This window comes from Taudactylus pleione, unplaced genomic scaffold (genome assembly GCF_031769625.1).
Source record: "Taudactylus pleione unplaced genomic scaffold, aTauple2 ptg001408l, whole genome shotgun sequence".
Lineage (NCBI taxonomy): Eukaryota > Metazoa > Chordata > Amphibia > Anura > Myobatrachidae > Taudactylus > Taudactylus pleione.
Window position 1 is genome coordinate 2,041,313 of NW_028285808.1, and position 12,346 is coordinate 2,053,658.

General features: G+C 45.4%; 1 protein-coding gene across 1 annotated transcript in view; it reads right to left on the bottom strand.

Annotated features, from left to right (window-relative positions):
• Positions 1-12,346, bottom strand: part of STK32B (serine/threonine kinase 32B) — a 281,505-nt gene that overhangs the window by 167,890 nt on the left and 101,269 nt on the right. The window contains exon 4 of the mRNA XM_088463551.1: positions 10,497-10,670. Within this exon, the coding sequence (XP_088319677.1) occupies positions 10,497-10,670 (174 nt within the window). The remainder of the gene's footprint in view (positions 1-10,496; positions 10,671-12,346) is intronic.

Below are 12,346 nucleotides of genomic sequence, written 5' to 3' on the forward strand. Positions count from 1 at the left end.
ACCTCTGCGCATTTTCTTCCCCCTATAATTAAAACCAGGACTGGTTCTGCAGCCTGGTGCTGGTACCTAAATTACGGTGGAACCATACTCATTTTGTTCCCCGTAATTTTAAGAACCGGGACTGGCTGGCAAGTCCGGGATGGTTAAGCTTTAGGGGGGGACCCTATGTCATTTTTTTTCTAACATTTATCCCATTTTTTAACAGCATAGAACACAAGCAGCCTTCGCATGTCTCACTGATATGTGCAGCAGGCTGCTTGCTCGGGAGAGTTTTGCAGAGAGAAGACACTGCAATCTCGGGTGAGTAATCTCCTGCAAAACATACTACTCTGGGGGGCTCTATCGTGCTTCACCATCGGACATCTCACTCTCAGCTAAATTCTCTTCTTGGTAAATTTGAGAGTTTCAGGAGCCTCAAATCACCCGAGTTTCAGCAAAGCTGATCGAGTTAAAAAAAAAGCAAACTCTCCCAATCTCGTCTCTTAGTAAATTTACCCCCTAGCCTCAATACGCCACGCAGCGCATAATGCCTGCCATGATTGTACCGCGCTAAGTAGTGTAGCATTGCTGCTTTTTCTAAATTTGTGTCTTATTCACACCGCAGATGCTGCAAAACACCACTCAATCTGTACCAGAGACACTGGGCTGCGACTTTAACCACACAAGAATTTGTTATAGTCTCAAAGTCGCATATAAGGCACAGAGGCACAGCGGAATTTGGCGTGAAATAAAGCCAAGGCAACTGTATGGTAGCACTTCGTATACAGATTCAGGCTCATTCGCACACAGTTTCATTAAGTGGGTTTTTTTTTCACATCCGTATGTGACTTAGATGTGAGAAATAGAGAAAAGACATTGGACGCAAGTCCAGTCACACGAGACCTAGCACCTCAAGAAGTGCTGTTTGGCGCCCCTGCAGCAAAAGTTTATGAGGACACATCTCTATGTAGCCTTAATTAGGATTTTATAGATATACATGAAGAAAGTCTGATTGGGTTATTATCGTGCATAATTAAGAAGAGCTTTTACTATGTTATGAGGATGTTTTCCAGTAATAACAAAAGCATCTATTTAAAAGAGATATATAACTACACATTTGTTCACATATGACAGGGCACAAAGCTTTCCAAGCTAAAATAGGTCCTTGTCTTGTTTTGAAATTACAACAGCACATAAATAAAGCCTTGATGTCAACCGGAGGCAGACAATTCATTACTAATATGTGAATTTTAAGTGTCCTGGTAATGTGTGAAATTGTTAATAGAGCCTTCAAATGATTAATTGCTGTGATTCACTGTTTCTGTGGATCGATAAAAAAAAAAAAAGATATATTCATTGATTTCCTTTGTTCTAACAGGGTCAACATGTTTCATTAACTAATTACACATTCAATATGTTTTTATTCACAGGAAGAAATCAAGACTTATGGTTAAATAATATGTATTTATGGATATCATCTGTAAGTAACCACATCTACAATGTTGCTCTTAATACTTCATAGTGACATTCGGAATTCTGCTTATATCTGCTAATTGCAGACTTTACTTTTACAATTGAAAATTCATTGCTTGGTATATATATATATATGTGTTCTCAGAATTATATTAAATGTCTATATTACTAGCATTGGTTAGTGTTTTACTAACTATAGCTACCGATGTTTGCAACAAACTACAAGCTCCATCATCCATCCTTACTTAACTTACTGTCTCATCTAAAAGTACCAGGTATGGGATTCTTTCTGGCATGTAAGCCAATGCCCCTGATGGGCAATGGTCAGGGATTAATATTGTGGGATATTAATTAATGTTATTGATACATTAGTTTTTACCAAATGCATTCTCTGCAACATATACATTTTCCACAAAAGGAGCTTGACCACCAATTTGACTGATGGGGTACACGATCTGGTGGATCTGGTGAATAGTTAATGATGTATACGGGGAAATATGGTCTATTGTGATGTACAGCTACAAGCTTTGCTTATCAGATTTTTAGACACATGCCCTTTAACCTACTGAAAACTTATGTGACAAAGAAAATTATTTGAATGATATTAAGAAATAATGCTGACTGTATGTGTATGCTAAATCTGCCCTTTTAATTAAGAAATTATGTGTCGTGTACATTATATTGTACTGTAGAACCTTAAGGTGACTTATATAGCTTTCTGTGTATTCTTCAATAATAGTAAAACTGTAGAAACTGTACAGTAGTTCCTATGTGAAACAGAGAGAGAGAGAGAGAGAGAGAGAGAGAGAGAGAATGAAGGATGGAATAAACGAACATTACTCATACTTCACTTTAAGCCATTACTTTTCTACATATGCCTCACTGTCATCTGATTCAGGAGACAAAATTAAAGTCTACAAAACTTGATGCCGTTGTGCTGTAGATTGGAGGTAATAAATAAGATCCAATGTTTCAATAACCCCCATTCTGGGATCCAGCATGCCAACCGATTTGCCTTTCTTTCAGCTACAGTATACTTGCATGGCTCCACTGGGTAATGGCCAACGCTATGGGCGGGATGCACTGACATTAGAAATGCCGTAAAATTTTCGGGGGTTTGACCACATTTCCCATATGCATCAAGCCCCAGAATGTGATACATACTGAGGCTCTGATGCAGTGGGCAATGCCATCTTCAGATGGCGTTGCCCAATAGAAACCTATGGCTTCTATTTGCATATTGGATCCCTCCCAGTACCCCAGCAGCAGCAAGATGCTGGAGGGACTTCTAGGTCATAGACCTGAAAGTCCCTCATTAGCAAAGGACTGCTCTTACTGGGGGGGATGTCAGTGGGGCCGCCCACAAACGGCAGGCGTTCGCATGGGAACGCCTCCGTTTGTGAAGCCACCCCCCCGCCACACCTACAAAACGGGGTGAGCTGTCGATCAACATCAACAGCCGCCCCTTTTGTAGTGAGCCACGGAGCGAGAGAATTTCTCAAGCGCTTGCGAGCGGGTCTGAATCAGGCCCTGTGTGCGCAGCTGACTGCCAAAGATTGTAAGAGAATTAAAGTTATTGTTAAGTGAAGGCTTAAAGATAAAAGGGTCTATTTACTAAGCAGTGTTAGGAAACAGAGTGAAAAGTGATAAGGTGCCAGCCAATCAGCTCCCAACTGTCATTTTTTAAATACAGCCTGTGAGATGACAGTTGGGAGCTGATTGGCTGGCACCTTATCACTTTTCACTCTGTCTCCTAACACTGCTTAGTAAATAGACCCCAAAGGTCTTGATTCAGACCCAGACGCTAAGCTGCACTCTCTCGCAGCCAAAAGAGGCTGGGTATGCAAATTCTGCGATCGCACTGTCTGGTGTAAGGACGCCCTCTATGTCTTAGAGAGCGACGGCAGAGGAAACGCACGCCAGTCTACAGATGCCCACTTTTCTTTCTTAACACACGTCCAGGAAGTGTATTAATCAGAACCATCGGAGCTGCACGCAGCCCTTGAGGTCGACCCTACTCCACCGCAAGCATTGCGATCACTGCAGGCTGAAATAAAATCAAGTGACGTGTACAATGACGCATCCATGCTAATTATGCACAACGATAAGACGCCGTTTTGACGCCCAGACACGCCTGCGTTCGCACCACCACTCCCCCGTTCACAAGCACCTTCCCCTGTTACCACCCACAAACGGCACATCTGTCACTAAAAATAGCGTCTGTGTACTATGAGCGCACGATTCGTGGATGCAATGACTGGTTCGCACAAGCGTATTTTGACGCATACGTATGCGCAGACGGGCGACAATCGCCCATAGCGTGCGTCTGCGGCTTAGCGTTCGGGTCTGAATCAGACCCAAAGTCCCTGCTTAATGATGAATTTCAATATATTCTAGATTAAACACCTAAAATACCAACATTTTGCCAATTGGCAAAAGATCCACAAAAATATTGTACAATCACACGGCCACCCCATCGTTACAGATTTCGGCCCCCATTTACTAACGAGTTTTATCACCAAAACAAGTGATAATTGTCACTGTGTATGATAAATGGTGCTCCAGCCAATCAGCTCCCAACTGTCATTTTTCTAACAGTTGACATTTGGGAGCTGATTGGCTGGAGCACCATTTATCATACACAGTGACATTTATCACTCATTTTTGGCGATAAAACTCGTTAGTAAATGGGGACCTTCATACCCAATACCTTTATACTGTGCTATCAAACAGAGTAGCTCTTCCCTCTAGATGAGATAGAGAGGAGCTGCCTTGTGCTGGGCTGGGAGCAGCTTCATGCAGAGAGTGAGAGGAGGGCTCAGTCAATATATGGGTGGATACATTAGTGAAATATATACGGGGCCCAAAGGGTCAGGGAGGGGGGGGGAGTGCCTGGACAGGATTACTGATCACCAAGGCCAATGCTGCCTAAGTGGCAAGCCTCTGGAACTGCCCTTGGCACTGACAGTGAGATCACATGCTATAGACAGCAGAGGTTGTGGCCGCCCGTTCCCTCTCCTCCAGTCCTCTCCTTCCCTCAGAGTCCCAGTCTGTCGTTAACATAAGAAGCTCTGCCGCTTCCCGCCATCGCAGTGGAACTGGAGCCTGGTGAGGTGGCGATATCTATTATGGCTTTTTATTGAGGGGAAAGGATTAATGTATGTGTGTTAATGAGTGCTGACAGGGTTACTGTGTGTTTGTGGGGAGGGGCGGGGTTAAGTGCTGGCAGGGAGAGAAAGTTTGTGTGGGGAAGAGAGTTTATTGAGTGCTGCAGTGTGAGTGTGTGTGGGGGTCAATGAGTGCTGCAGTGTGAGTGTGTGTGAGGGTCAATGAGTGATGGCAGAGTGTGTGGGTTAATGAGTCCTGGCAGGGTGAGTGTGTGTGGGGGGTTAATGAGTGTTGAAATATATTGGGCACAGATGTTTGGCATAAATATGTATTGGGGCACAGATGTGTGGCATAATACTATATAATACATATTTGTGAGCATATAACTGACCACCATTTGCAACAGAGGTTAAGCGCAAGTCCACAGTATCCCTGGCCAGAGTGCGAGCTCTCAGTGTATACAGTATGTGTGTTGTTCTGGTAGTGCAGCCAGTAAATGCCACCCTTATCATCCAATGCGTTTCTTCGCAAACAACTTCTTCAGAGGTGTAATATATTTAAATCTTTGTCATAAGGGCATCCTGCATGTGTTCAACACTTCAGCAAGAGTCCTAGAGACTATATACTGCATGAGACTATTTAACAAATAGCATCATCACTACATCATGATGAACTGATGCTGCCTGGTTATTTATAAAGACAAATTTTAAACTGCATTTGTAGGGTGTGCTGGTCTATCTGGGTTTGGCTGGACATATTAAACTATTGTTTATGACCGAGCACCTACATTTTAATATTGTTAGAGCGTTCATAACTTATTTACCTTGCTACAATATATACAGGAGGATGCATTTTGAAAGCCTACATCCACAGTCCTTTCTATCTTCTGCAGAAATTTACGGCGGCCTCAGAAGTATGGTGCAGGTACTATTTTTCCAGTTATTTCAGCCTGCTCCGAACTTGCTCTGGGATGCATGGTTTATACGGTGGGCCCATTGGTGTATTTATAATGGATTCAGGCTGTGCGGTGCACATGGGCCCCTGATTATACTTATCTTGTGCTTGGAAGTGGGACTCGCTACCTACGTGGCACCATCTTCCCTGTTACATCAATAGGAAGATGGTATTACGCAGTGAAAACAAAGACTCTGGTACTGTGCATTCTATGCATACATCATCTTCCCAATTATCAAAGGCAAGATAGCTCCACAGTGGAGGATGAGGGACTTGCTTGCTGGCACAAGGTAAGATGTGGGGCTGGGGAGGGGGCTGGGGAGGGGAGGTGGGGGCTGCTGCCTAGAGGAGAGGACCTGCAACACACAGGCCCCCTCGGCCATTAATACGCCCCTAGGTGGGCCCATCTTGACACAGGGACCTGTGGGTAACCACACTCTGCTACTGTTATACAAGCACCCTTGGGTGCCCCACATAGGAAGAACACAGTCTTATCTCTTGCATCTCCTGCAAATCCCTGAGACATTTACATATGCAATTATAATTTCTGCCAGCAGTTTTTCATAGCAAGACAATTATTTTTTTCTTATAATGATACTTTAGTTCGAGACAAATACATTTTATTACATCAACCTCGGCACTGTCCCTATAATGAGTGAGCAATGTATAACGTTAATTGAATAATCATTCCAAGGACTTTTTTCAAAAGAGGTGTAATAGCAGAACAAGCACTTATAAACGAAGATAAGATCTTACGGATCTGTTCCGTTGTGCTGCTATTTCCACAACCGGATATTTTTATCTTTTCTTAAAGAATCATTTTTCATAATCACCTTATTCTTTCACAGAGGTAGTCTGCAGAATACACTCAATCTATAATGCTGTCTATCCTATGAATAAAGGAACAACGGCTATACATCTCTTTCAAACAAAATGAGAACCCCTATTTAAGCAGCGTGAAGGTTATTTATTTTCTGATTTAGCTTCCTGTGCTAATAAGATTTCTCCTTTCTGCTGGGAATGGCTCAAAATGTTATCTTTAGGTCATCTTTGTGGAACTTTATATATAGGAAGATCCGAATCCTTTGTTCCTACATAACCTAAATTCAGTCGCTGAACTGACAGTAAATATGAGTAGATTCTTTGGTAAAGGACATAAGTGACTATCAGGACTTTTTACTAAGCAGTGCTAGGAGACAGAGGGGCCTATTCATCATACCTAAAGTTTCTCAGGAGGTAATTAGGTTTAGAACTGGCATGGAGTTCTACCTAATTACCGGAGGAATTCATCATTCCTCCTCTCCATAACTATCTATTCCGAAAAGCTGTCATTTTTGCGATGACAGCTTTTCGGGAAATAGATAGTTATCACTCACTACTCTAACTTACCACAGCTGGAAACAGTGCTGCGCATGCGCTGTTACATCGGTAAAACCAGCACATGCGCAGCACTGCCTACACCTGCGGTAAGTTTGTGTCCCCCCCTCCGCTCACCTGCCCCCCCTCCCCCCATTCACCTCCCCTCGTTCAGCACTTACCTGCCCGCGAAGCAGCCTCCTGCTCCGTCTGCTTTGCTGTCATGTGGTCTCCCAGCAGAGCACAGTACTGTTTAGAAAAAAAATATATATATATTTTTTTCTAAACTTTGTGTTCTGCTGGGAGAGCACAATGGCCCTGATTCAGAGCCGGACGCTCTGACCAGAGCGCTCGCTCTGAATCAGGGCCCACCTCCATTAATATGGAGCGTCCTCCTGGATGCTCGTATAGCTGTGGGTCACCACCCATAGCATATACGAGCGTGCAAAATGATGGTCGCGATGGTCTTGACCATCGCGACCATCGGAACTGCGAGTAAAAGCCTGCGGTTGAGTTTCTCAACCGCAAGGCCAGGAGTGATTTTGGCTCTATCAGAGCCAAAATCACTCCCACTGACATCACTAGTGATGTCAGTGGGGCCGGCTTCAGACGGTAGGCGTTCCCTTGGGAACGCCTCCGTCTGGCAGGCATGCCCCCGGCACGCCCACCAAAGGGGGCGTGCTGTCAGTCACCATCGACAGCACGCCCCCTTTGATGAGACACTCCGAGCGAAGGAAAGTCCTTCGCTCGTCGGGTCTCGCGCATGCGCACGACGGAGCTCCCTCGGTCGTGCGCATGCACAGTGGGGAACATCAACCCACTTGCGAGCGTACTGCCGCTCGCGAGTGGGTCTGAATGGCCCCCAATGTCAGCATAGCAGACGGAGCCAGAGGAGAGACCAGAGCGCCAGAGGGAGACGCCGGGGGACTGGCCCAGCTGAAAGCATTTAAGTGTTACCTACTATACCCCACCTCACAGTGGCATATGGTAACACCATCAAATTCCGAAAATACATAATTTTCGGAATTTGATGAATAGCATAATTGCCATATCCCCATACTAATGTACTAATGTATGGGGAGTGTGGAAATTAACGCAGGGGGACTTAGCAAGGAGATATCAATGATATCTCCTGTGCTAAGTGTGTTCATGAATACTAAAATAACGTTAATTAAGGAAAATTTCCTTAAAAACTTTATTTTAGTGTTGATGAATATGGCCCCAGAGAGAAAAGTGATAAGAAAGTGATAAGGTGCCAGCCAATCAGCTCCCAACTGTCATTTTTCAAACACAGCCTGTGAGATGACAATTGGGAGCTGATTGGCTGGCACCTTATCACTTTCTTATCACTATTCACTCTATCTCCTAACACTGCTTAGTAAATAGACCCCTAAGGGGCCAATCCTTCAGAACTTGCACATACGTGAATGGACAAGCTCGTCCCACATGGGTGGGTGACGCATGCGCAGATCCCCATCTTCTTAGGAAATGATGGTCATTGGAGGCTCTCCCCACTTTTTTAGAAAATGTGCCCAATTGTCTGTTAAACCCTTAAATGTGATGACAGAGTTCTAAACATGTGGTATTAGCAATTACGTTGCTACGTACCAGAAAGACCTAACACCCTGGGCCCCATTATTGCTCACATGTATTAAACCAGCACTTTCCCATACCCAAATGCCTAGTATATAATGCATTCCCATAGCAGTGTAAAGGGTATGTAGTCAGTTCCCGACTGTAAAATCCCAGCATGGGACTAATGATAGGCATCTAAATACTGACACCTATCATTAGCCCCACGCCGAAATCCCGATGCCCGGCATACTGATCATAGGTAAGCCGGGCATCTAGAGCAGATAGCCATGGGGGAGGGGAGGGTTAGGTTTAGGGTCTCTCGGGGGGGTTTAGGATTAGGCACCCCCGGGAGGGTTAGGTTTAGGGTGCGGGGAGGGGGGGTTAGGTTTAAGCATCCCTGGGGGTGGTTAGGGTTAGCCACTAGGGGGGAAGGTTAGGGTTAGGCACCCCTAAGGGAGGGTTAGGGTTAGGGGGAGAGGGTTAGGGAGCCTACTTACCTCCTCTGTCGGGATCTTCATCTGCCGGCCTTCCGGCGTTGGTATTTCATCCACCGGGCTGACGTCCGGTGGTATAACATACCGATTCCGTGTACAGCAACAAGAAGCACTATTCTGGTGCACAAAACATTTCTGTGTCAATAAACCATAATAGTACCATATACAGTACAAGCCCAGCTGAAGCATATATTGTAACTGTGCAATCAGTGGTGTAACACCAATCCACCAGCTCTACAACATACTTACCTACTCTCCTGGAACGTCACCAGGAACCCCTTATAAGTAGGTAGCCCTCCTCCACCCTGCTTAATGCCAAGTGTTATGGTAGGATGTGGAGGATAATACCGCGATTCACAGATCTATGAGGAGGGGAGGGGCCAATATGACACCCCCATCAGCGGTCAGCTGCATCGCCCCTCCGGGCTTCTACCAGTGGGGAGAACTGAAATGTAGGCAAGTATTCATATAACATAAATATATAGGGGTTAGCGATATGTGTCTGTTCTGTTCTCTTATTGCATGCACAGTGAAACCCCTGGGCATGCTCAGGCCAGTACAGCAGGGACCTCTGTAGGCAGAAAGTGGACCTTATAAGTTGCATGGAGAGTAGAAAGAGGACAATGGCGATATCTGTTGTGTGTGTGTGGGCAGAGACATTGCAAATGCTGCATAGGGATGCAGTTTATTTACCGGCGTCTGAAATCCCGGACGTCGGAATCCCGCCGCTGGAAGCCCGACTCTGTACTAAAGATAGGCGTCTAAATACTGGCACCTATCTTTAGCCAGATGCCGAAATCCCGACACCCGCCATCCTGAACGAAGGTAAGCGAGGAGTTTTAGCTGTTAGCCGCAGGGGGGGAGAGGTAGTTTAGGCACCCCAGGGGGGATTTAGGGTTAGGCACCCCTGGGAAGGGTTAGGGTTAGGCTAGGGGAAGCGGGGGTTAGGGTTAGGCTCCACTGGGGGGAGGGTAGGGCTAGGCACCCCCCTGGGAGGGTTAGGTTTAGAGTGCGGGAAGTGGGGGTTAGGGTTAGGCATCACCAACGGGAGGATAGGGTTAGGCACCAATGGAGGGAGGTTAGGGTTAGGGGGGAGAGGGGAGGGTTAGTGTACCTACTAGCCCTAGTCGGGATCCTGACGGTTCGGGCTTCCAGCAGCGGTATTTAGTCCACCGGCATTACATACGGCGGCATTACATACCGATTCCGGTACATACACAACTGAGCATTTCCTGTACCTGCATATGTTCAGTCTTGGCGCATGGGTAATCCAAAATCTCACCGCCAACAGGCATACATTCAACTCAGCATCAGATCCTTAGTTTATATTTTGCAAATACATTGTCCCCACACAAAAAAAGGCTCAAAAACCTCAAAAACCAAATCCTGTCTAATTTACTATTCAAACCAATTTAAGAGCGAAAAGTATATAAATAAATAAATAATTAAAAATAAATAAAAAAACACCATTCTGAAATAACACAATTAACTAAAAAGTTTAAGCAAGAAAAGAAAAAAAAGAAAACTAAAAGCAAAGTCTGAATGATGTTGTCTTACCTGTGAATTATGTGATGTTTCTGTAAATAATCCAAGGCCTGTGAAAGTTCGCAGATGTACAGTTTCACAGTCTCCTCGTTAAAATGCACATTCTGCTGCAGATGATAGCGGAGATCTCCCCCCAGCAGCAGATCTACCACCATAAACATGTCTTCTTCATCTTGAAAAGAATACCTGGAAAAACAGCATATGTATCAGTTGTCTTCAGATATATACGTGCAATAGAGTAATGCAAGACAATATGACTGTACGAAAGGCAGGAGTAACAAACAATCAGGGGTGTATGGGTTTATGTATCAAGCAGTGAAAAACTTAGTGAAGTGGCCCAGTGGAGAAGTTGCCCATGGCAACCAATCAGCTTTGAAGTAACATTTATTAATACACAGTCTATAAAATAATAGGGTCTCCCACAAACACAGAAAATATTTTTTTATTTTGTTTGGAGTGCCCTTTGGGGGTTACAGCACCCTTTAGCGGTCAATCCAGCCGGCCCTTTATTTATGGGACACAGGCGCACGCTTGGCACTACTTTGTTGATGCATGTGCGGCTACTGCGCACACAATTCACAAACACAAAAAAATATATTTTTTTATTTTGTTTGGAGTGCCCTTTGGGGGTTACAGCACCCTTTAACGGACGAGCCAGCCGGCCTTTTACTTATGGGACACAAGCGCACGCTTGGCGCTGCTCCTTTGTTGATGCACGTGCAGCCACAGTGCACACAATTCACAAACACAGACATTTTTTTTTTATTTTGTTTGGAGTGCCTTTTGGGGGTTACAGCACCCTTTAGCGGTCAATCCAGCCGGCCCTTTATTTATGGGACACAGGCGCACGCTTGGCACTACTTTGTTGATGCACGTGCGGCTACTGTGCACACAATTCACAAACACAGAAAAAATATTTATTTTTTTGCACTTGGGGGGAGCACCCCTGATGGACAGAGCACCCCCTGGACAACACTACAGCACCCCTTTAGGACTGGGACACTGCACAGGACTTTGGAGTGGACACAGCCCCTATGGACAACTGACTGCACAACACAGTCCAGCCAGCCCCTATGGACTTTGAAGGAGTGGACACAGCCCCTATGGACAACAGCAGCACAGCGCAGCACAGCACAGCACAACACTACACTGCACTACACTACACTACACGGCCCAGCCAGCCCTAACTCCCACCCTCCCTCTTCACTGTCCACAGCCGAGTGAGAAAATGGCGCCGACGCGCGTACCTTATATGGGATCCAAAACCCGCGAGACCCGGAAGGCGGGATGATTACGTTTTGCCTCGATTTCAGATCCGAGTCAGGCGGGAAAAGTCGAGCCTGACTCGGATCGGCCTGGGATCGGGGGGGCTGGGGGGGGTTCGGATTTCAGAAATCCGAACCCGCTCACCCCTAGTTAAAAGCTTCTAGAAGCTTTTTTGTACAAGCGGTGAAGAATTATTTAAAACAGTATTTTTTTGTTTAAATAAATAGTCCAGTCGAATTTGGGGTACTTGAAAATGGGTCCTAGCATATTTTTGTGTCTCTAAAGTGCACTTTTAAAAAAAGTGATAAAGCCACCTGCTGCAAGCACCTGCAATCCTAAAAACACCTGGCCCATCCAAACAGCCCACCAACAAACCTAGGGCCTAATTCAGAACCGCTCGCTAGGCTGCGTTCGCACGTAGCCTGCCGATGTTTGCAATCTGCGCATGTGTATAAGATGCAGTGCGGGTGCGCTAACTAGTCCATGCAATCGGGAAGCGGTCGCTCGCAGCGCATAGTCACCTCACTAGATTGAGTGACAGGATGAGTCGTTTGTGGGTGGTGACAGGGAATGGTCGATGGAAACGGGGGTGTGGT